Raw genomic sequence first — 25,956 nt, 5'->3', positions numbered from 1 at the left:
TTCAGGATTTTGCCCTAATCAACCCCTAAGGGGGTGGTGAAAAGGAGTGAAATTTGTTTTCATGGAGTCCTTAATGTCTCTTAAGCCCGAAGCGAAGCGCGGATATATTTTGCTAGTAAAATACAAAATTTGATCACCTCCTGTTCGTGAAACAACCGATCGACTACTTTTCCAGCGGTGTCGCATGTTTCGCCATAGAGTCGTCAGTTCCATACAAGTCTGCTTCTACAAAATTCCCCTCACCATACAATCATCACACCCAATTACCCCTTACCCCCACATAATCAACCCATCCATCATCAACAATCATCCCCCCGCTACCCTTCACCTCGGCCAAACCAAAAACTCCCCACGTAACCTGTTGCACCCCCGGAAAAGCACGAAGCAAAAAAAACCCCAAATTCCCTTCACCCACCCGCCCCAAACCCTCTACTAAAAAAAACAGCAGGGACATTCCATGCGAACTCGGACAGATTTCTCTAGAATATATTTCAATAGCTTTTTGATTGAAAATTTACCGCAGTTTTTGTAAAAAAATCTAAATTACCACATGTCGAAAAAAAAGGAAGAGAATCTTTAAAAAATTGTAACTTTTACAAATTTCAATATTAGAAGCTACAAATCTACAGAGTTGCTGTTGAGATATAATGCTTTGAGAGAAAAAATACTTTGTACGTCGGCTTTGGAGAAAAACTATTTATTTTGCATGTAGAAGGTATAGAGCGTCAAAATCAGTTTATGGGTGGTCCACACCCAGAGTGTCAACGAAGAGTTAAACAAATGCAGATGTTTAACAATCGAGCGCAATTTTAAAAATCTGAAAAAAAGGAGAATACAGTTCTATCCTTTCCCTTGATGGACAAATTTTCAAAAATATGGACATTTTAAAATTGGCGCCGTAAAAATTGTCGAAAGTTGACGCTGCGTCGCCCAGCAGCGGCTACACCTGATATTCTTATACAGGATTCTCGAAAATGGTAAGTATCTGAAAAAAAACTGAAGGAGGAAACCTCTTACTGTTTTTTATATCCAACATAATACGGTATCTCAATTTTTGTTGTTCGCAACATTTTCCTCGAAACGAGGGCGACTTTCAGTTTTTTAAATGAAATGCTATATATTCGATCTCCATAAGAAACTTCAAAAAAGTAAAAAAAAATACGCCAAGTACTTTTGCAAGAGCGCATGGAATGTCCCAGCAGCCTCTCCAAACCCTCCAAAAACAACCTCCCCAAAAAAGCAACCCCCAAAAAACCGTGCAGGGTGGCCAGAAGATCGGCGCCGGCACGGCAGAAAAATTGATTCCCCGGAGCAGTGGGGCCAGCGCCGGTTGCGCGCGCGCGCGTGGCTGCGCGCAGCCCTCGTCCAACATGTCCGCCCTGGTGGTGCAGGTAGTCGTGGTTACGCGGCTCGGTGCGTAGCACGCCGTCGTCCGCCGAGCGTCCTCCCCTCGGTTCTCCGTGCACGGTTCGGTCCGCGGTGGTTATCGGCAGCCTCTCGCGGAAGGAGACGGCCAACGTGGAGGCCCTGGTGCGCCCTGTGTCGTCCGGCGTGTACAGAGGCGGTCGTCGTCCCTCTCCCCCTGCTGCAGGGTTACCGCTGCGTCGAGAGGGGGTGCACGGGAAGAGAGTTGTGGCCGCGCGCTGGTGCACGCATTATATCGCGGGTGCATAGACAGAGGGGGAGGGATAGGGGTTGAAAGAGAGAGAGAGAGAGAGAGAGGAAGCGCGGGATCCAGAGAAAGGGCGGTGAAGAAGCGTTCGAGGGGGCTGGGGGAGGGAAAAGCTTGAGGCAGGCGCGCGTATTGATTCCCGCGTGGCGTTGTACGGTGAGGTGAGAAAGCTGCGACCGGAAGATCCGCGCCGCTTCCTTCGTCGCCGCTGGAAAAACCAGGGTGCGGAGGGCGTGAAGGGGTACCGTCGCAGGGCTGGACGGATCCTGGGGGCATTTTTTTTCGTGGCAGCTCCGGGGACGCGCAGGTACGTGGACAGACGAGGGTTGGCAGCCGGAGACACCGGCGTCTCTCGGTTGCACGCGCGGTCGGGTGGCGTGCCGGAGGGCGGCCGAAAGCGACCCTCGAAAAAGGGTATATCGATCGCCCCGGCCGGTCCGGGGACCGTCGACTCTCTCGGCACGCCACCGCGAAAGTCGTGCCTCCGTTGCTCGTGCTCCCTTTCTTCCCTACCTACCCCTCTTTCACCTGCTTTTTTCTTTTGCTCGCCGCTCCTGTGTTCGTGTCCTGCTTTCCTTCTAACGCCTCCCCCTCCCTTCTGGCCAGTCGGGGTTGTTGCTCTTGGCTGCATGTGGAGCATGTTTTTTTTTTAAGGGTAGGGGGCCACGGTTTTGGTGGTCATTGATAGGTGTCGCTTGGTAGACTCGTCTGGTGGGTGCTGCTCTGTGATCGGGAGAGAGCTCGGCGGCTGCTGCGTGGCTCCTGTTACTCTCGCCCTTAATCGTGGCCCTTATCGATCCCAGAACCTGGCTAGGATGCCGTGCCGGCTGAATATCGCGCCCTATGTGCTTCCTTTACAGTTTCTAGACACTTTTCGAAGATTCTTAGCTCACCACTGGGCAGCTTCCTCCCTGCGGAGTCTTCGCTTTGAGTTCCGCTGGGTTCAATTGAATAGGAATAGGGTAAACTGCACGATGATTGGCACCCTAAGCCGAAATCGCAATTGGAATGTCTATATTGTTTTTGTGAAGTTTTTACATGGTCTTAATTTTTCAGTTTTTATCAATGATTGTGGATTTCTCATTGAAAGAAAACATCTTGAGTACCTGTTAAGTCTTTAATTTTAAAAATATTCAATGAAAAACAAAATAGGCGTAAAAGTACAATCATTGGCGCCCTAAAATTTGAGGTTGTATAGAAAAACGTATGTAGTTAAAAAACGAAGTTTAAAGTGTTTAAACAGACTATTTCATTCACTATTAAATACCTGTAACACTTAGTAAATCTGTATTTCAATCCATTAATTAGTTATAAAGCGAGGAAATATACTTGCCTACCCCTTATCAAAATTTTAAGAAAACGCCTAAAACTCACCCTTTTTTGTCCCACTATGTGGCATTGCCAGATGTAAAATGTGTGGTTCAACTACTGAGCTTCGCAGTGTGTAGTGAAAGAAAAATAAGAAATTGTAAAAAAAGTAGTTTCTAAGCTTGAACTTCTTAATATTTGACTTTTTAATCAGGAGTGCCAATGATTAGTGCAGTGCCAGCATTAGTACAGTTTACTTGGGCTGGACTTGTAAATCGCGAGAAATGCCCTGAATTTTTTACCGGTAATCCAATAAATGATGTACAGCAATGTAGCGCATATATGCGTTCATTAATTCCGTCGATATCTACCACGTTATCAGTGAAAGAAACTTCAATTATTAATACAGATGAAAACCGAAGTATCTCGCGAAAAACCAGCTCTGATCCAAAAGAAAATTAAAAATCTGAATCAGGCCATCAAAGAAATGTTCAGAACAGTTTTATTTGCACATATTTATTACAATGTTCGATTAGAGTTCAAATTTTTTTGTAATGTTTACTCTTATAATTTCAGTGCCTTAAAAAATTACCGATAAACCGGTTTTGATTGAAAACTTTATTGAATTACCGTTAATTGAAAAAGTCGATAAATTTGCGATCCCCGGACTGTACTGTCCTCTGTAACTTGGCCTGCGTAGGGGGAATTCGGGGATGGTCTAATTAAGGGTCATTATCAGTCAGTAGGGTGTACGAGGCTTTGGGAATTTCTGAGTAGCTGAAATGATTGGGGAAACATCTATTCAAACAGTTCTATATTTTCGTAGGGTATTTGGGAATTTAGAGGCAGTGGTATCTGTGTTATTTGATATTATATAGTCGATCTGGAATGAAAAATAGAGCATTAGAAGCTCCAGTGATGTGCACACTGCTCGAAGCACTCAGGGCACCATTTGGGCCTAGTTATGCAGAAAATTATGAACCCTGTAAATGGCAAAAATTAGTTAAACACAGTATAGATCCCATAATTTCGCGATCTTTATTTTCCAAAAAATTGAACAACTCTTACATTATACAATTGAGAGGACCAATGTTTCATGATTTTTTTACTTAAAAATACTCGTATTTGTTGTTTTCATATATTATTCAAAATATCACAGTTTAAAATTTAACGTTCATAGTAGATTTCTGTAAAATAAAAAGTTCTCAAAAATATGTATAATTCTTCTTGAGAAAAAAATTATGGATCCTTAAGGAACAAAATTTATGCATATGTATCACGTGCTAGTTTTCCACCGAGCCCCTAAATTATTAAAACTACGAGGCCATAGTGCCATTTTAGGTTTAAAAAGCAACCGCTGCAGAGAGTATAAAATTATATTAATTACCCTACTCACTACTAAGTAACTCATTAAAAAACATTCTAAACCAACAACAGGAAATAAAACACCCCATGGAAATAAATCTACCTTCCTTTAACAATGAGAATCTTCAAGCTAAATTTCCTCAGTTTCAGATCATTGAGGGTTGGTGGTAGCTTTCTGCATAACTGGGCCCATTTAATCCAGGGGGTTTGTCAGTCGATGGGGTGCCCAATCTAAACTAGCTGTTGGCAAAATCTAGGATAGTTAGCAAGTGACTATGTTGAGCAGTGCATCTCCTAGTCGCAGCTTTCGGGGCTCGTTTCATGGCGTGGCTATCAACCCCTGTACAAGGGGAAGGTACGTAATTAGAATAACGGCACCCTGCAGGGTGGGAAGCACGGAGGCGTGTAAATAGCTTGACTTTCCACGTTCTATAACTTTCTTTGAGAGTAACGGCACCGTTCAAGCAGGCAGCGTGTCCACCTTTCTATCTCCACTGATTTCGAACAGGCTAGTTCGAGTTTTCAAATAGGAGGCAACGAGGCTGGGATTAGTATTTCCCTCTGTGTCGCTTCGCGTGCATCTTCATTGCCACGAGTCCCTCCCTGTGTCTTCCAGGGATCGATAGAACGTGAAACGGAAAGCGGGGGATCTGGGAACGTAGTTCAGGAACCAGTTGAATGCGTCTCGTTCATTCTTTCTGCGTGTTGCGTTCGCCGGCGACCATTATCATCCTCGAAGAATTAAAAGAGAATTACGGAAACTGTGCTCCTTCTCTCGTCACGGAATGCTCTCTTCTCCGGGTTCCAGTGATCCTTCGAGTGGCCCACTTTCGTATGAAACTCTTATCAATTTTAATTGTTGAAATTATTCTGGGTTACGATATTTTGATCTTTTTGATCGGTGTCCCTCACTCGAGGTTCCAAGGTACTTACTAGACGTCTGAGCAAGTGTACTCTAATTATTTTAGACTGTGTATGTGGATTGTTAGAATTTTGAGATCCCAAAAACACCTCGGTGGGTATTAAGAGGGGAATCCTATTTTTTGAATCCTAACTCCTATATTTATGATTAGAAATTAATAATATTAAAACTGCAACTTCTTCAAAGATGCATAAAAACATGGTCCAAATTTCAGACGAATCGAATCGCTAGTTTCTTAAAAAAAAATTCTGCAATTTTGCTGTATTTTCAGCCCCAAAAATATGATTCTTCCTTAAGGGGTGTTTTCACCCCGAAGAACCGAAGATGGGGACGAGCAAAAAATTGCCCGAGGTCCTCCCCGAGCCTGCTTTGTTTAAAAAAAATCCCAATGCTCTGCAATGAAACTTCCCTCGTTAGCCAAGTGCTTTAATCATTCTTCGCAGCACACGTGGCTCTCCAAAGCTTCCACGCCATAGTATGCCCCACTAATAAATAAAGTGGCTTGATCAGGTGATCCTGAAGTTATATATTTCAAGCAGAGTATCCCTTAAAAATAGCAGGAAGGCTGCTAGAATTATTCAGAAAGTGCTGTTTTGAGAAGCTCATCGACTACTTGTAGGTTTCTTGTTTTTCTAAGGCGAGATTAATCAAGCCACTCGCAGAAGTGAGTCACGCCGCGTGGACCGCCGTGCTGAAGATCTTGCGCAGCAGTCGGCGCCCCCTTTTTCATTTAACGACGCCACACTAGCTCGCCACGCAGTTTGGGGCCACGTTATCCTGCGTAAAACGTTTGCCAGCTTGGGGTTAGCGGGAGGAGCGTTGAGTGGCGTGCACAACTCTGTCGAGCCACGCTTGGCGTGAGCCGGAGTTGTTAATCTCGCGTGCCGGAGTTGTTAATCTGGCGTGCATGCTTATACGGACAAGTTTTTATCCTGCGCTCTCAATGAACTATTCTGTGGATCGCGAAGATTTTATTCGCTTAAATTTCTGGGATGTGCTCCAACATTCTTACACTTGTCAGCTTGTACACTGCTGAAAAGTGGCCGTATCGAAGTGACAATCGCCGATTGTGATGCGATTTTGGTGGAAATTTGAAATATTCGACACGTGCCTTTTTTATCCGCTGATATTCACGTTGAAGGGGTGAAATAGGGGCCTGAAAGTTGAGGTGAAAAATGGCAAAATTCTGTATTCTCTAATAAGGGCTGTACTTCCGAAAGTGACCGGTGGCCGATCGAGATGAAACTTACAAGGGAAGATCCCGAACCCGGAATTTAAAAAAATTCTGAAACTTTGTGAATATGCAGGGAATTTCCTCCTGATTACAACGGAATTTTTGTTTTCCACTTAAATTCACTCTAAGGGGGTGTAACTGACCCCTGAAAATCTGGTTATTTTCCGATTTTGTGATATAACTCGTGAACTGTAAAATAATTTTTTTACCAAATGGTAAATCTAATTAAAAGAAGTAAATTTTGTCTTAACTTTTTCTTTATCTCTTACAGTTCCCGAGTTATAACGCAAAATCGAAAAATAGCCGAATCTTCAGGGGCTAATTGCACCCCCTTCGAGTGAATTTGGGCAGCGAACAAAAATTGCGTTGTAACCAGAAGGAAATCCCCTACATATTCGCGAAGTTTCAGAATTTTTTGAATTTTCTGGTTCGGGATCTTCCCTTGTTAGTGAGTATTACGAGGGGTTTGGAAAGACCCCAAATATAAAATTTTAGCTTCGGCAATTAATGCGTTTAAAAGATACAGGAGTAATTGTGCATCAAAAGTTACACCTTACCAATTTTTCTAAATCACTTATGACTTTGCCGCCACAACGCATTCCACTTTCCAATTTGTCCCAAATATTAGTATCGGTTGTGGCTAAAAAATTTCAAAAATAAAAAATAGGGAGACGGGAGAGGTCCCAGGTACAGGGGCTCGCACCACCGTCCAGAAAAGATTTCAAAAAACCCCCAAAAAATTAAAAATAATTTTTTATTAATATTTCGGAAACTAATAAATACCCGAAGCTACAATTTTAGATTTAAGGTCCACAGCTCATCTCGATCGGCCACCGGTCCTTTTCGGAATAACATCCCTAATAAGGAACGCACTGTGTAATTAATAAAAAATGCTACTTTTTACTGTGTTATTTAAACAGCCGGAATTTTTTCGAATCCGTGCTTTTGAATGCTTCTGGAATGGATAAAATTCTACTGGACACTGCCCCAAACATTTGCATCGTTCATTACTCGCCAAGATTAAGCAGCTGCCATCTTATCTGTTTCAGAAGGGCGGGAGAGGGTGCTGCGTGGACCAGAATGAGAGAAGTGACCCGAGTCTGCTCGAGCAGGGACCCGTCGGCCCTTCGCACGAGAAATGATTTTTAGAAGGTAACCCCGATCGAGCTCCCTCCACTTCTCTTTCTCATTCTCCTCTTTCTGTGGCCGTCTTATTCGCCGAGCTCTCGAGTGTGCCCAGAGAATTGCCTCACCACGAAATTACTCTGGAAATACGAATTACCTGCATGCAATGTCTCTTTCTCGATTATGATAGTGTCTCGTGACTCTCGTTGATGCAATTCCACTCTAAAGCCTCGTTCACACCAGCCAAGTCCGCTGACTTCAGTTATTAATTTGTTTAACTGTAAATCCCCGAAGTAGAGACTCTTTCAATTTTACTTGCCTGCAAATTCAACTTGACTGGCGTGAACGATTTTCGACTAACTCATTGTTAGTTAAAAGACTCTGTAAAAGGGATCTTTACTGCTGATATTTGTTTACTAATTTTCAAGCATGAGTGAGCATCATTTGAATGATTTTTCAAAAAAGATTTTCCCCAGCACCGAGCTCTTGAGAATTTATGTAGAAGCTATAGGGCTCCCAGGGGCAAACGCGACAGTTTACCTTTCGTCGTTGCACGTGCATCATTATCGTTACGTTGCACGTTTTTTTCTTCATCCCTGCACCGCGCCTCCTCTTAGGGAACACCGCCGGGGACCGATTGGTCGTTTACTCGGCAAGTGTTGCGACGTTGTTTACGAGGCTGCATCGAGCTGCAGCAGCTCAGGGATGCGAAAGACTAACAAGGGATGAACCCCCGCCAGGAAATTCGAGAAATTAGGAAACTTTGGGGATACCTGCTGGAGTTTACCCTTCTATCTCGATATATGCTGTTATAAAATTTCGGAAAGATTGGGGCAGTAGTTTTTCAAATATCTTGCTCATCGTTGTTAAAAAGGCTTCTTGGATGTCGTTGAATTTTTATTATAAACGTAAATATTGGTCTCTAAAAAAATTACCAAATGTTCTTTAAATGTTGCTCTTTTAAGTGCAAAAAGTTCTGTGAAAATATATGCTTCCACTTTTTTTTAAAAAATCGCCTCTTTTCGGCCTCCTGACTAAATAGGTATAACCCCTTAGGGGGGCATTCTTTTTGATACAACAGATAAAAAATTCAGAAGAATTCTGTTAATTTGTTTTAGATTTTTTATAGCTTCAACATAGCAACTCAAAAAGTATATCCATGTATTTCTTATAAAAATAATTTTTCCTCTAAAATTTGACAATATTTGTCATTTATCATCTAATTCAAGTACCGTTTAAAATAATTACAATTTCGAGCCGCATTTCCTATGAAAATAATGTTTCTCCTAAAAGTTGATAACAGTTGCCATTTACTTAATTCAAGTACTGTCCAAAATAATTACAATTTCGCGCAGTATATTTTCTACGAAAACAATTTCCCCTTCAACTTTCTTTCCTCTAAAATCATAAAACGCCACCATGTTCCTATTTCCCACTGGGCCCCTGAATTGTTTCAAATTAAAGTCCCCCAGTTCGCAGTCTAGATCCTCCCTACTGTGCCGTCAGCGCTGCAACGCTATCTGAAAGACAAACCGAAAGAAAATTACCAGCAGATTTTTACCAATTATCAAAACTTTCGCATGGCCCGAGAGGGTCCCCGGAACTGGGTCACGCTGAGCATTAATTGCCGAAGGAAGTCTGAGGGAAAGGAGATTATCCGAGAAATTGTCTGGGGTGCGCGACGGGCGAACCCCCTTTTTAGGGGAAGATCCGTCAGGGGAGGTCAAGGTTGTGGCGCGACAGCCACGCGCGGTTGAGGATTTCATTGATTCTTAACGAGCGAACGCGAGCGAGCTTGACACAGAATGTCGTATGAATAGTAACCCCGATTGAATTGAAGACCGAGACATTCGGCGGTGATGGACGTCGCTTATGAGATTCCTGGCATAACTCTCGCGGCCCTAGGTCAACTGTGATTGCGCACAGACCACGTGCGATCGATTATTCGGTTACAGAGAAGGGAGCTCTAGGCCTGGTCGCCTTTTCTTTCCGCCACTTTCAACCCTTTCTTCCTCCCCCCCCTGGGAGTACACTTATTTCGTAGCCAGGGATGTTGGACTGGAGGGGTGAAAAGTGTATGATTCTCTGTCTTGAGAATTTTGAAGATTTACATAGCTTTGGGGATTGTAGAAAGGGAGAGGGTGAGAGTCTTGAAAACGTGGAAGGGCCATTTTAAAAATTTTTTTTATGAACTTAACGAAAGATTTTTATCCTGAAATATTTACTGAATATTTAGTATATCTTAAACTACAAATGAAAAAAATTTTGGTTGAAAATATACCACAGGAAAAATGGCTTAATTCGATTTTAGATCTTAGATTCGTATTGAAATTTCGACATTTTTTAAAATGGCCCCAATTTGAAAATTAAGTGTCGACTTCTGCGATTTTTCCAAGGCTGGACAAAAGAACGTTTTTGTTGGACGAACGAATGCCATTGTTTTATAAAAATTCGGATCACGATCGCTGGACTAGAAATTACCAAATTAAATTCGCCACATCTTTCGAGAGCTGAGGCCGCAGAGTCTCTGCGCCGCAAATGTCGTCGCGCGGTTTAAATCGAGATCCCCCGTTAATTAATGAAGTTCATTTTGATCTCGTCTCCAGTTGGGATATTAAGAATTCATTTGCGCGGGAGGGGTGGGATCGAGATGCCGGATAATCGATGCGCCTGTACCGTGTTTATTTCTGCGAGCGGAGCGAAATGCGGAATCAGGGGCACATGGAGAAAAGGAGGCGAAATGTAGAACGGAGCCATTGGGTGTACGTGTCACGTGCCAAATTAAAATGACTCGATCATTTGGGAACCGATAGATGGATTTCCACGGGCCATTAATAAATTAACACGTCGCCGTGGCGACTGCCAAGCAAAGGCATCGGGTCGCTTCGTACATCTCCTCTGGAACTGTGGTATTTCGTAAAGTAACGTCGGGATAATTATTGCCCTTTTATTTTCACTACCAAGATCTCCCACCCGGGGATAAAAAAAATATTAGAAACTTTAGAGATATGTGGAGGATACATAGGTATGTATTACGTAATTTTTTTGTCTCTAAAATTTATTCTAAGGGAGTGAAATGGCCCCCGGAAAATCCAGCTATTTTCTGTTACAACTCGCGAACTGTAAGAAATAGAAGAAAAATTTTCAGGACTGTTATTTGGTAAAAAACTGAAAATCGAAAATAGCCGAATTTTTGGAGGTCAATTTCACCCCTATAGGGTGAATTTAGGCAGCAAAAATATTGCGTAATACATATCCCCAAAGTTTCATAATTCCTTGAATTTTCGGCTTGGAGACCTTCCTTTATAAGATCGAGTAGGTTCTTAATTATGTCCCAGAGAAGTTGAAATTCATATTTTAGATTATAAATCTAGATATTTTATAAATATACATATTTTAGATTAATTCGCCCCATCGAAACTCCCCTTAAACTTCAAATACTTAAACTTGCCACTAACAATCCATATCTGCATTTCCCTTCATTTAATTAAATCCCAAACACTGAAAAAAGTCCAACATTAACTCTGAAACTGTATAACATCATAAGTGATGCATTGCTCAGACTAATTAGAGGATTTACTAAAATAAAGCAAACAATAATGTTGACCGCGTTACAAAACACAGCAGGTCGGGGGAGCCAGAATTGGCAGGCGAATTCTCGGGCTTTGGAACACAAGGCGAAAAAAGGACCGCGTTAAGTTCGCTGATGCGGAAGGCCCCGATAGTAAATAGAGTTCCTGGAATGCTTAGACTACGCCCATAAACAAAAGTTGGAGCACGTAGCGAGGGGAGAAAGAAGGAGGGGCTTCTAGGATGGTAACCTTGAGTGTGTACGACCCAAGAGGGCGATAGAAAAAGACGCCTGATTTCGGACAGTCACCTTTCGACCGTCACGGAACACAGACCCTCTGTGTTGTGTTTCTCGAATCGGTTTATTCCTCCTCGAGTCAGGATACTGTGACAAATTCAATTTAAATATCCATTGCCAGTTCCGACGTGCCTAATGTAATAGTAGGAACGTAAAGATTATATTTAAAATAAATTGTAGAATAAATTGTGACTTTGAAAGTTTGCGATAGCTGGCTTTAGTGCGAGGAGTGATATCGGAGATTGTTAAGCCATTTAGCGTGTACTACAGACACTCCGAAGTGGTGGATTCCCCTGCGGTGCGTATCGATCGTTTCGTCCTCTTTTCTCGAAGGGAAGTAACTCCTGGGATCCTTAGCTTCAACAAAAATTTGTGCTTATGGTGCACACTTTGCCAACAAAGTGCATTAGCCCCATGGTGCCATCCTGGGAGCCTTTTAGCAACGAGGTGTTATTTCAATGTTAATTGCTCCTGCTTTAGTTATGTCGTTTCAAAGCTTTTAGTTTTTATAAAAAATTTAATTAATTCTTCTACCGTTAATCTGGACCTCCAGGGGCGGATTTGTATAGTTCGGATCTATATACTTATTTGTTTATATTAAACATAATTTAATGGAAAGGATCAGCTTTTTATTTTGGCTGTTTTGACCGGGTGATGTTTAAACTAGAGCTGTGAATATTTAAATAATTTCGAATACGACTGTCTTCGAATTTCGGATTATACCCAATAGGAAATATAATTTTTAACTTTACCAACGATTAATAAAGTGTCAAATTTATCGTTTGAAAAAACAATAATTGTGAAGGCCAGTATGAAAAGAATTAGTGTGAAAACATATTTCATCTTCAGATTGCTTTCGGTACAATGCGAAATTCGATGCCTACGGGTATTCGAATATTTGTAACGGCCCTATTTTAAACATAGAGGCTTGAAACAATTTTTAAAAAAATTCCCTTTTCTCATCTAACAAATTAGCAATATGTGGGATCAGGAACCCCCGTGACATAAGAGGAGGCCCGGGCTAAGGGACCACGGTGAGTCGGCGTAGCCGTGGTGGCTAACGCTGCTGGTCAGCACGCGGGCGGCTCGGGTTCGATTCCCGGCGCCCGTGGTTCTGTTTTTTCGATGCTCCCAAAAACACCGTTTCCTCCAAATAACTCATATGATAAAAAATTATCATATAGAATTAATTTAAAAAGTGTCTGAACTCTTTCAGATTAAAATATTTGACTCGAAATTCGCCCCTGTGCCACAGTTGACTTGACTGTATCGAATGCGCCAGGTGCAGCACTCGCTTCTACTGACCGATGACTTGGTTCCAGGAAGAGGGCATGACGCACCGGACTCATGCAGTGGCGAAAACACGTGCGCATCAAGTACGGTGGTCGAGTCGGTGTCGGTCAAGGGCAGCGGGAGCGGCAGCAGGTGCAGCTGCAGGCGCAGCTGCAGGTGCGCGTGGTGCAGCTGCAGCGAGAAGGGGGCGCACGACTCAGCTACGTCTGTCATCAGCCTCAACTCTTGTCGACGACTCGCCGCAGCTGCAGCGCAGCAACCATGCTCTGCTGCGGCCGCAGAAAAGTGAGTACCCTGCCCTTTCTCTCCAGGATTCACGCGAGTTGCAGCTGCAGAGAAGCGCGAAGCCTACAGCTCCAGCGAAGGCTCTGCGAAGCTCCTCTTGAAATTAAAGGATTTCTTTGCACTCTGCTCAATTCCCTTTCTCAATGAAAGGGCGATATTCTTGTTTAATCGTAAAGCAAGCTTTGCGGCGGAATTTAATGGCACCTCTCAGCGAACAAAAAGCGAGCCAGAATGAAATTTATTTCTCCTATTACCTTCGCTGTATTCGATTTGCGTCGCCGCGTCTGCTGAACAGCTGGACGCGTTCATGAAATCAGATTAATCGCGTTAATGTCGCGTGCCCGGCTCGGTTACTAGCGGCATCGGCATACAACGAATCCTGGCTGAACCTGAAAAGCCTTTTTAAAGATTACAGCGCCCTGGGCGCTTTAAAAAAAAAATATTTCTCGATGCGTTTCCGTGGTATCGAAGGGGCTTACTCGCGGGGGCGTATGATAATTTGATTTTAAATCTGGAGGGTAGGTGACTCTGATTAACGAACACTCGGTTCTGCTGCGTAATGATGCAAACTTGGGTCGCGGCTCTTCACATCCCCTTCTTTTTATTCTTGAGAAGTTGAAGCGGTCTGGTAATGAGAAATTGAATTTTAATTGATTTAGCGGAGCTGCAGTTTATTTTTATCGAAACTTGCTGAAGCCGAGGACACGCTTCCCTTAATCATCCGATATTTTCCATAAATCTGATTCTGTTACTCCTTCTACTCCATAGAATACTTGCACGTGGAGTACATTCAGAAAGCGTTTAGATTTACAAATTTACTTGCAAATGCAACGGGGGTGGGAGCCATGCACATTTTTACATTTTTCGTTTCAATATCCTCGCTGATATCCCGAGCGAAATATCGAATTTTCGGTGAATGCGTTACATGGAAATCGAAAACACCGCTCCGATATCGGTATCGGCCTGTTATAAATCAATATCGAGATATGGAACGGAACAGTCGGCTTTTATCACATATATTTGTCACGCTCCCGCCCACAAATATCCGGCAGCTTGCCATTATTTTCTATTCTGCCGATCCTACCAGGTCAACGATATAAACGCGTGCTCCTCCCCCATCGATTTCCCGTCAGAATCATCATTCCGCCCTGGATTATTACTTTGTAGTTTTGTACTTCCGCGAAGAGACGTTCCAGCTAGACTTCAGGCGGGGTTGCCGCCTTATCAGCATATAAATCTCGGAATGTCGCACATTCCAACCCGGGGATTCTAAAATAAACCCGGAAATGGAAAAAGCAAAGAAAAAAGGTTCGGAAACAAATGTGCAATAATTCTTTTCAACATAAACAATTGTGAATTTAAAAATATCAGTTTAAAAAAACATTTGCAACAAATTAAAATTTTTTTTTTATAATATAAGATTAGCTTAATAAATTCCAAAAAGATTTGTTGCACTATACGTTGTATTTACTGAGAAAAAATTCATTTTTCGGTCGGTCAAAGTAGAATGACCCCCCTAAGTACCTTTTTCGTGAACTTTGAGGGGTGCTTTCACCCCCTAAATATGCAAACAGGCCAAAATAAAAAGACACGTATTTGTTATTTTTCGGTCCTCTAAAACATAGCTAAAGTCCAATGCAATCGGAGGCTTATTCTCCTCGCGAGTACCCACGCGTTAGAAGTGACTCGAATAGAGTCGAAGGTATCGTCTTCGACGCACTGTGACGTTCGACGAGCACGCAGACTCGCTAACTCGCCTTTTGAGAGCGAGCCATGTGCGCACGTTGAACGGAGGCGAGAAGACAATGGGGATAGGGCGGAAAAGAAACGGCGCCGTCGTCGGACTTACGCAGCAGCCACCCCCGCGTCATTTTTATATTGTCCCGCGAAAACAGCCCCCGAGCTACGGCCTGGAAATGTTTCATCCGCGAGGAGGGATCTGGCGATCTATTATTTCGCGTTATTATCTGCCACGTTTACGCTTTATTAAGCGGCCAGCTCGGACGCTGATTAAGTTCCATTAACCCGCCCTTCCATAAGAGTGCTTCCCTGCTATCTTGATGGTCCTGCGGAGGAGCTTTTATTTCTGCCACTTCGCTGGCAGCCCATGGCAGTTTGCTCCTTTTAGGAAATCATGTGAACGCGCGCGGTACCATTGGACCAAGCTTTGGGGGTGGTTTCGGTGATATTTCTTTCTTCGCGTTGAAGTTAGTACTGTTCGATTTTTTTTTATTAAACGTATTTAAAATTTAGGGGATACAGTCAGCTATTCTAAAATACTAGGTACAGTTGAACAGTGGCGCACTCCGGATATAATTTTGAGGGAGCTGAAGGGATAAAAGTCTATTTAATGAAAATCCAATAAAATTCTTTAGGTGATTATAAAAATTTATTTCGACATTAAAATCCAGTTTGCTTTTCTTCTTACAAAGCCCCTTCTTTGGGGGTGCCAGGGCCAGGAGTTTTGAATATTCCTCGCAAGTTCAGAGTAGAGAATTAGTTACGCAGCTGTGTATCACAGTGGGTGTTCGCCTCTGCGGAAAGTGGTCGCAAAAAATATTTAAAAAACTCATTTTAACGCTTGAAGTTTCTAGTTTTTCAATCAAGGACGCATTTTTCATCCATTGTGATACTGTTTTGTCAAGCTGAAGCGCAGGGAAGGAAGTTTCAGAAACTTTTGCCGAGTTTGAACGTATGCACGAGCCAAAAAAAAATTTTCCAGTAAATCCAACGAAGAGACTCTTATAGATCAAACATTTATCTTTAATTTCGTCTTTTTGGTTTTGTCGTATGAGCAAAAAGGGTACTTTTCACTTTGAACACCTGTAACTCGCGAACTCATGATCGTAGACAAATTTTCACGCGTATTTTGGAAAGCTAAGAAAGTTTCCTTTCAGAATCTTTACTTGCCAATTTAATTTTTTTTTTTAAATCGTATTAAATGCATTTTAAAATGATCCCAAAAATTGACGAAAATGTTTCGAGTGTAATAATTTGGCCACCCTCTAATAAGGGAGCCTCTAATAGTACATAGAACACTTATAGTAGCACTTGAACGATACTCGACAGGCATAACATTCTTGGAAACGTTAGAATTAAAGTTGCAGCATTATTTCCGAAACTGGACTGACGTAGGGAACTTGAGGACCACTTTGTCGAGGAATGAAAAACGGGGGCCACGAAAAACGTTGCAAAATTTAACCGCATGGAATCTTGAAATTCACCCCTTTGAGCTTCACCCTGGCAAAGACCTCCCTGTCGCGATGCTTTTGATACTTGCTGAAGGGAGTGTTCCTCTTTGTGCCACTGTAGCACTTTTAACACTCCGAAGGGGGAGAGCCTTCCACTCCACGCCGGGCGTGTTTCACGTGCCACGAAAAAAAGTTTGCAACTTTTCCATAAATAGGGCGCAGAATCATGTTCTGCGTATGCAGAATGGCCGGGGCTCTTCTAGGCAATGTTTAACAGCTCCAAATAGTACTATTCCTCTTGTATACCTCATTTCTACTGCTGCATTTACGTTCCCAGACTTCCAATAATTCGGCCGTTGCTTTTGAAAGTGGTATAAGTCCATTTATTCATACACCGAGATATTTAAGGGTTTGCGTTTGAATCGACTTAAAAATATTCGCATACTTTAATCACCTCGGGTAATATTTTTAAAACTATAAACTTGTTAAGTTTTATTATGCAATAATAATCAATAAAAATATTAAAGAAAATAAACGATTTTTGGCTGCAAATGGACTTACACCACTTTAAAAAATAACGGCTCAATTCTCTTCAACATTCCAGTGTACCAGATGATAAATATCATTTGTAGTACACTTCCATATTTATTAACTCACACACACACACCGATTTTGACAAGACTCCGTAGATTCGCAGAGCAGTGAAAAATATTTGACACGTATTCTTGTTATCGGCAATCGTGCACGCCGAGGGGGTGAAAACAGCCCCTCGAGTTGGGGTGGAGAACATATTTTCTGGAATATCTCGAGAACTATCAGACGTAGAACAAATTTATTTTTTTTAAAGTGTGTGTCTTTTAAAAACGAATCCATTCCTCTGTGGAGTTTTTAGAAAATTTCTGGAAGATTAATGGCGCTAAATTAATGCCAGATTTCCAAAGATTCCCCGGTGATTTCAACGCTATCGATGCAGTGTACTATCAAAGTAATTTTATATCTAATTCTGCAGTCTCGGGGCAAACATTTACAAAGCTCGAGTCGGCGAATTAGCAAGCGTCATCGCGCGATATTTCGCAGAAAAATAAGACGCTAATGGACGCGCGAACGTGCTGGGCACGAGTCGACGAGGAGCGACGAATAAAACTGTCTAGTCGGGAGGACGAGGCAGCCCGTGGACAAGTTTATTTAAATTCCCCTAATGACGTCGTTAAAATAATAAACGATGTCGTTTAGGGGGTGGAATGTAAGCCCGCGCGGTTCGCAACTTTCCACCCGCGGACAGCGAAGCTGGCAAACTTTTTCCCATCGCCATCCCTCTGCATCCCCCTATTTTTAATCACAAAAATTCGATTTTGCTATGAAATATTGGATCTCGAAAAAATCCCTCCATACATTTCAAGCTACTTTACACTTTAAACCCTCGAATTTATTTAATTTATTACCCTAATTTTCGATTATAAACCCTTGCAAAATTTCAGGGTGCGTTCCTTGAAGTTTCCTTGGAATTAAATTTCCAGATCCTCAGAGTGAGTTCTTCGAAGCCCTTTTTTAATATTTTTTTTTTGGGGAATGATCAAGCATTGGCGATTATTGCGAACACTTTAAATTCCATTTTATCAAAGGAAGAGAAAAGGGAGAAGAAAACGGAAGGTTCGCGGGGTCCGTGGCACCTGGCCGTGTAAAAAGGGGAAGGCCTCGTAAAAGTGACTTCCGATTCGACGTATTTCCATAAGTGCAGGTGTGTAGAGGAACCTTTGAGGGCAGGGGTTTACGTTCCTTCCGCGTATCACGCGTGTCGACGGCTCGCCAGGATATTTTGCATGCTTCCGCGAAAACTCTGGCGGAAGTTGATCGAGCACGCGAGCCACCGGATGTTTCGCGAGGATGGCCGCGGCTCGAGCTGTGCTCCGAAAGAAATCGCGAAATGAATCCTTTGCGGCCTGGATTTTGCATTGTTTCCGTGGAAAATCAATACACCGTGCAGCAGGGCCTTTGAACGCTATCTTCGCCCCGCAGACACTCTGAATTTCGCAGTCGAACCGATTCGCAGAAATCCTAAAAATTCAGTTTTTGAAATTTCCAACGAGTGGAATCGAAGCGGCGCGATAAACTGGAGAAAAGACGTGGAAAGAAGTTTTTCCGTCCGAAGCTTCGTTTTCGAGAAAATCGAATTTGAAGTTGCAGCGCGGCGCTCGAGCCGCCTATTTCAAATTCGATTATCTCGAAAACCACGCGTCGTGCGAGAAAAATTCTTTCTACATTTTTTCTGCAGTTTTTCACGCGGATTCGAACGCACCCAATTTGCACTCGAAATATTCAAGTCTTCGTGTTTTTTTTCCCTGGAATATTCGTGAAAAATCGTCTTCTATCGATGTCCTTTGCTGAGGTCGGCTCAAGAAACACAGTAACAGATCATTAATTCCCTGCTTTCCTTCCTCCCTTCGTGGAATATCGAGCAAAGGGTAGTTTCGTTGCCGCGTTCGCTCGTTACTATTTTTACGCGAGTCCTCTCGCAGACCGTTTTGCCGGGAACGTTCGATTCGACCCGTTCACCCACTTTCGCGAAGATTTAAATATTAGATTGCCTTTCCGCGAAAGAAGTACACCCTCTGCTATGCAATCTTCCCCTTTGCCAGCGAATTACACGGAAACCTTTGTGCTCCCGTTCCTGGAACCTCTGTTTGCTTATCCCTCGCGGAACACGGAAAGGGAGAAGACGATTCCTCGGCACAGGAAAGAAGAGAAAATTCCTGAATTTCAGACGAGAAATAAGGTAATCCTCCATCTTTTTCGAAACCCCAGAAAATTCTCAACCACAGGACACTATAAAGCCACCGCAATCGGAATCCGCGAAGAAACCGGAGCTGTAGATATTCCTGGGGGTCTCCGGGGTTCATCAGGACGGATGGGACTCGCAATGGGACAATAGGGACCCCTTTGAATGGCAGAATAATAGGGAGAAAAGAGTGGGCTAGGCTGTACGAGGGAGAGGCGTAATATGCAGAAGGTCTCGACCATCCTTTGATTTTAATAGATCGGCCAATGAACGAAGACCCTCCGTCCTAACACGTTAATGAATAGACGGTCCGTCTTAACGCGCGCCTCTAATGCGAAATCGATATCTAATTATCCTCCAGCCACCCCCCGCCTCTCTTTCAAACCCTCTCGAAAGTAGCAGAAGAGGAGAGAGGGTGGGTAATAAAAAAAATCCCCTCCTAAGAATTGATTCTTAGCCACCAACTGTCCCGGAGCCCAATAGCAACCCTCCCCCTCCATGAATCTTACAAATATCCGCGTGGCTGTTTGGATTAAGAGGCGCTGGGTATTAATGATGATTAGGGTTGGAATGGCGAATGTTTAATGGCGAGAACGGAGGACGGAGTCGCACCCTCTGTGTGTCGCGCGATGGCGACGACCCTTCATCGGTTTAGCATCGACACGAAAAGTACATGCATACGGGGTGGCAGTCGATCGGGTACACAGAGGCCCCGAGACACGTACTTAGTCGAGAGGAAGCAACCGGGGTGGATGGGGCGGTGAGCGAGACGCGTCCTTAAGCGGCCTTCCGCCACCCTTCCTTTCCGGGTCACCCGTTACCTTGCCGAGGGAGGTTTCATAATCGAGGACTAATTGTCGTCTGCCGAGGGGGTGGGTGAATCAGAGGGGGCGAGATAAAGAGGCTGGAAAAGGGGGTAGGGTCGGGTTGAGCCTGGGGGATGATCCAGCAGAGTCAGGTCGATGACCAAGTTTTTCGGTGGCTTCTCCGATGGGGTGGAATCTTTTTTTCTGTTGGGGGAGTTCTGAATTCTTGTGGATAAGAGGTAGGATACAGCGTTCCTTCTTATATTTTCGGGGATGTTTGTGGAGGGGAGGATAATGAAGTCAAAGCTGGGGAAGTCCACCTACGTCTTAGGATGATGACCAAGTTTTTTTGTGGCTTCTCTGACGGGGTGGAGTCTTTTTTTTAGATGGGGGAATGGTGCTGCGAGGATAAAGGGAAGTGATACAATAGGGGAGAGTCGTGCAGCACCGACCGCTCTAAGTTTTTTTTTGTTATATCTTGGGGTTGAGTGGATAAAAATCTGAAATTCAAAAACGTGTTTGTAGCATAGATGGAACTTAGTAAGAGAGGGAAAATTATTTCTGTGAAATTTAATAATAAGAATTGATAATTCGCAAAAGTAAAAAAGTTGTAATTTCTAGGCAACGAAAAATTGTCATCCAGTACCGATGAACTATTAAATTAGTAGATTTTTAGGTCTATATGACTAACAGTGTAATAAAAAGGCATTTAATTGGTACAATACAAGATTCTTTTCAAATTTTATTTGTACAAACATCGCAAGTATAATACTTAAAATTAATCTGTGCATTCGACGTGTGCCGAACCTTCATATTCAGTACACTGCACCCAATTTTTGTCAAATGATTCCTTGCATTCAGTAATGGGCAAAATTTGTATTTAAATAAAATTTAATATATATATTTGAAGGGGAAAAATTGAGGAAAGGGGCTGATGAAAAGTCAAGTTATCTGGAGTGAAGGGTAGGTTTTTATGTAATGGAAGCTTTTGAGTTAGGGAGGACGAATATTTTGAGAATTCTTCTTCGGGGTAGGGAGCAGGGAAAACAGGGTGGGAAATGAGGTGGCTGATGAAAAGTCAAGAAGAGCCAGGGAGAATAGTGAAATATTTTTCTTCCCGCCCTTTTGTTTTTAATCATCGAAGCCTCGGTAAAATGTCGAGCAATCGTGACGCATCAATCCACGGTGGATCAATCTCAATGATTGGAAAAACTGTATCCAGCGCATTGCGATTCCTCTGCAATTTAATTTCAGTCGAAAATAGGGGAGAAGTTGATTGCTGGGAATAAAACGCTGGCTTTTCCCCAGATCACTTTTTAATTCCCCATCGCAAACATCGACGCACGGATTTCCTCTAATCTACCAGCGGATTATTAATATTCAAAGCCGTCTCCTTCGTCCACAACACCCCCCTCCCAAGATCCACCAAAATTTAAATAATCAGCCTAGAATCAAAACTACGAATCTCCAAAAGTAGAAGCTCAAAAATCCCGAACCCCGCGCTATCTCCAACCCCAAACCCACTACCCCTAAGAACAATAAAAAGACGAAGCACGATCAGAGGGGAGGGGGCAGTCGTAGACCCGAAACCAAAAGAAGGCTAAAGCCCCAAACATGCAACAGTACGTACAAAAACTTTGAAACAAGTCGAGGAACAGCGAGCGGAGAAAAATGGGGCGAGAAATGGCGAAAAACGACGAGGCACAGGTTAGTGGAGGGGGTGCGCGAGTAGGGGGTGGTACGTCGGACGAAACGGAAGTCCCTTTGATTTTCAGGCGAGCCGCAATTATCCCTCTCGCACGCTCCACATACCGGAACTGGAGCAGTCGGATCGTTACGGTGCCTTTTTCACCCTCCTTTCTTTCCTGCCCCCCGGGGAGGGTCCTGGTGGCCGTGGATCGCCGCGAAAGCGCGTGAAAAGATTCGCGGGGGGTGAAAAGGTGGAGGGTAGCGTCATCGAGCCTGGGGGCACACGGTGGACTTGAAAGGGGGGCAGGTGAAGGGGTTGGGATCGGTGGTAGCAATCGTGGAGACAATGCTCGACTGGCTGAGGCCGAGGACAACCACACCCCCCGCGCGCGGATTCGGCCTCGTTAAAAATCATTCGACGCGGATTCTTTCCGAAGCTGACTCCAGGAAGGCCACGGTTAATCGCCTCGAGGGCCACTCGGGGAGCCCTTTCATCGCACCCCCCCTTTTGTCCCTTTCGCTTGATCGCTCGGTTTCGAGCTCCCTTTTTGGTGGTTTCTGATTTTCCGGTGGGTGGCTCTTTCGGGGGTGAGATCCTCTGCTGTTTGGGGGATGATTCATGGATGGGATATCAAGGGAATTTAGCTAGTTATTTTGTAAGAAGGGAAGTTTAATTCAGTGGTTGTGGATTCCTAAATTCATGAAGCACGGGGGTGACCAGGGTTGGAAGCTCTCCGGAGAGTAGTTCTCTTGTACGATTTTTAGTCCGTTTTATGGTATTTTATTTTTCTTGCGCATTACGATTAATTAAGCTTGATGATCCTCGATCGGATCACCCTGCCATGCAGAGTGAATTCGGACGAGCTTGTCGCAATAAAATGATTTAAAATCGTGGTGGAGGAATTAATCATGGACCGTTCGGGATCTCTTTTTCATAGGGCAGATTTATAGGCCGAGGGTTTTATATAGAATCGGGGGAGGACACTCGAGACTCATTCTTCTCGCATGGATTGTTTCGGCGATCGCTGTCACCGATATTTTCCCGCTCGACGCGCCAAGTGCGTCCTCCCTCGCCCCTCCTTTCCGCTCGATTTTGTGGAAAAATTTTATTCGAAAACAATAATCCCCCAACGGCGGCCTCGATCGATTCACAAACCCCACGCCGGCTACTCGCTCCCTGAAACCCCTTTTGGATTGGGATTCCATCGGGGATCCTCCCTGGGAGAAGTAAATTATCATTTATTGAGGGCTTGTCGCTAGCCAGGCTGAAGTATTAGGCAACTTAGGGATGCAGCCCTACAAATTGTATATCAACTAAAAAATGCTGCTTTAGTAATCATAATTTAATAAAACGTAATTTTCCTGTACATACATTTGCGATTTACAGAAATATTTGATACTACAGATTCCGATGATGCTTGGTTCGGAAAAAGCCTGTGCTAAAAAAACCTACTACTAAAAAAAATTCAAATGGGGGATCACTGTTATAAACTTAAGGGGTAAGGGCACAACGTGGGTATCCGTTGATGATTTACGAGTGGAAAAACAAGCTTTGCCACGAAATGCTAAAAATGCATACATATTTTTCTTCGAAAGGTGTTAATTGTGGTTGTTAATACAGTTCAATCAATGTTAAATACGTTCAGCGCCAGAGGCTGCTTTCAGCGCCATAAGCTGCTTCGCGCACCATGTACTGTACACAAAGCACTATACATATATTATATAATACATACTATTATATATACATATTTGTAAAAAGAAGTGAGATCCGCATAAAAAATTCAAAAAAGTAAAAAAAAATTACGCCAAGTACATGAAAAAGTCGAGGACTGAAAAGAGTATTATCAAATCAAATAAATCACAAAAACCATCTCTTTTTTATATTCTAATTATCATTATCTTCTATTCTTTTGTGATTTATTTGATTTCATGTACTTGGCGTAATTTTTTTACTTTTTTGAAGTATTTTTACGGGAATTAGAGCTACCTGAAAGAAACAGTTGGCAGACTTTAGAATCTGCCACTCTACAAAGCCAAACTTGTCCTTCGAAAGTCTTCGTAGACCCAAAACAACCCCTCGACAGACTCAGAATCCATGTCAGACTTAAACCACCCACTCCGCTAGCTCAAAATGCTTGCGTAAGTGTAAAGCAGCATCTGGAGATCCTAACGGAGCCAAGCGATCCATTCGACAGCCCTGAGAATGATTAAAAGTGAAATTATACTCTCGGAAGTCTTGAGGGTCCTTCGCCGAATCAAAATACTCCTCCGCTAGGCTCAGAAGCTTTGCAGCGCTGAAGCTATTCAGCCAGCGGAAGTCTGCGACAAAAATAATCCTGCAGCAGCGGGTTACACTACAAGCTGAAGCACCCAGCGGACAGTGCATGGATTTTTGCTTATTGCAAATGGGCTGGCAGATATTCGGCTTTGAAGAGAGCTCTGCAAGCGCTTCATTTGAAGCTGGCTGGCCTGTGTGTGAGCCTGTACGTGTGTGTTGATCCTACAGGAACCGATGATGTCCGATATCTTTGATATGCATAGCGAAAAGCCAGCGATGGGTCAATCGAGCTCGCGCGAAATGAAGAAATAAGTGGAAGACGAATCCGTGAGGACCGTGGGGGTTTTTCAGCTTTGAAGCCCCGCAGACATTCGCGATGCGCACAATCACCTTTGACTTTGCTGTTTGCCTACCTGTAAATTCAATCCATCGCCCCTACCGGCATAACACACCCTCGTTTCTTCGCTCGATGTGTTTGGAGTGCCAGCCTCTAATTGCCATCGGGCAGATTGCTGCTCGAGTCTCCGGGACGTGGATGTTGATTCTGAATTCATTAGATTGGATGAAAGACACCCACGGCACTTCTCCGCGGTGCCGTCATTGGAAAAGCTGTCAGGCCGCTCCGAATTATTGGACATTATCGTTCCAACCGCAGCGCATACGTTCCATTCGACGTGCGATACATTGGAGATAATTTGAGCGCTTGGCGTCCCCCGTAATTACATTATCTCCACGAATCAGCCGGGAATAAATTCAGTTGCACGTGCGCTGACGTGATTTGTTCCGTGTGTCGGGCAATCACTGTAATTGTCTTCCTTTACATCACTCTCGTTCTTCTGTCCCACCGGGAGCAACTCTGCTTTTCTTGCAACGTTGTACAGGCTTCAAATGGGGGAAGCACTTTGGCAAAAATAGGCATTAAGCTGTTACGGTAATTTTGCGGTGCATGGAATTGTGAGCGGAGAAAGTTTTATGCAGCGAGGAGTGTATTCCTGCAAGAGATTGTCCTCTGCTGTCCCTGTATTATTTACTAGCCTCCCCCATCTCGGCTTCGACCGAGATATTAGCGTGACTGATTCGTGTTTATTAGAATTAATATCTTTTAAGGAAGTTAAGTATTTTGAAGAAAAAAAAGTTTGATTTCTTCGTAATGATTTGGAGAAGATAACATTCTTGGCATAATGATTTTCAGACATTAGGGTGAATTGTTGTGCATCACCTGCCGGAGCAGGGATGGCAAATATTATCAATCGCTACTATTTGAACTTTTCCTAAGTTAATATACCTAGTTAATTCCTGGATCATAATTCAATGAAAACCTTCCGGTAGCATTCACTCTTATAAGTAAAGGATTTACCAATGTATCTTAAGGGGGTATACCCGTTTGAACCCTCGGAAAATGTATACATTTTGTGGATTTTTTTACAAGTCAACGGTTTGATGCAGATTTCCCGTTTTTTAACTATGTTTACATAGTATTATGAACTACTTATAAAAAAAGTTTCAGTTAAAAAACTATTGTTTTTCGGAAGTTACGGATACATGTCCGAGAGTCTCTCGATTTTAGACGGCTAAACGGTGGCCCTAAAAACTCGCGCTACGTTCAACCAATTCACTTCAAATTTTGCATGCAGAATCATAATAAGATTCCGCATCGTCCAACGAAGGCTTTTTTTATTTCGATTCCCCGTTTATTATTTATAAAGGAAAAAGGTGGATTTTTCTCTTAGAAAAATTTAACTTTACCTTCGATCTCTCACCATTTCTTTATTTTTCAAAATTTTCAAAATCGCCTTCGTTGGACGATGCGGAATCTTATTATGATTCTGCGTGGAAAATTTGAAGTAAATTGGTTGAACGTAGCGCGAGTTTTTAGGGCCACCGTTTAGCCGTCTAAAATCGAGAGACTTTCGGACATGTATCCGTAACTTCCGAAAAACAATAGTTTTTTAACTGAAACTTTTTTTATAAGTAGTTCATACTACTATGTAAACATAGTTAAAAAACGGGAAATCTGCATCAAACCGTTGACTTGTAAAAAAATCCACAAAACGTGTTAAAATTTGAGGAAGATCGGTTCAATAGGTTTTGAGTTTTGCGCGATCATAAAAATCGGCTCTCTCTTTATATAACAGTATATAGAT

At 43.1% G+C, this 25,956-nt stretch overlaps 1 protein-coding gene across 15 annotated transcripts in view; it reads left to right on the top strand.

The window, feature by feature from the left end:
• LOC143377293 (rho GTPase-activating protein 100F-like) overlaps window positions 1–25,956 on the top strand; it is a 112,134-nt gene that overhangs the window by 46,252 nt on the left and 39,926 nt on the right. For 12 of the 15 annotated variants that reach the window (XR_013087283.1, XR_013087282.1, XR_013087281.1 and 9 more), the window contains exons 2-3: window positions 7,551–7,653; window positions 12,817–13,072. Coding sequence is in view for 10 of the 15 variants with exons in the window: in XM_076828394.1 (XP_076684509.1) it covers window positions 12,842–13,072 (231 nt within the window). In the remaining 5 variants the exon portion in view is untranslated. Of the gene's footprint in view, window positions 1–4,640; window positions 4,701–7,550; window positions 7,654–12,816; window positions 13,073–25,956 lie in introns of those variants that run through there. The other 3 variants (XM_076828390.1, XM_076828389.1, XM_076828391.1) reach the window with 3 other exon arrangements.

Source organism: Andrena cerasifolii, chromosome 15 (genome assembly GCF_050908995.1).
Source record: "Andrena cerasifolii isolate SP2316 chromosome 15, iyAndCera1_principal, whole genome shotgun sequence".
Taxonomy (NCBI): Eukaryota; Metazoa; Arthropoda; class Insecta; order Hymenoptera; family Andrenidae; genus Andrena; species Andrena cerasifolii.
This window is presented reverse-complemented; position numbering and strand designations above follow the sequence as displayed.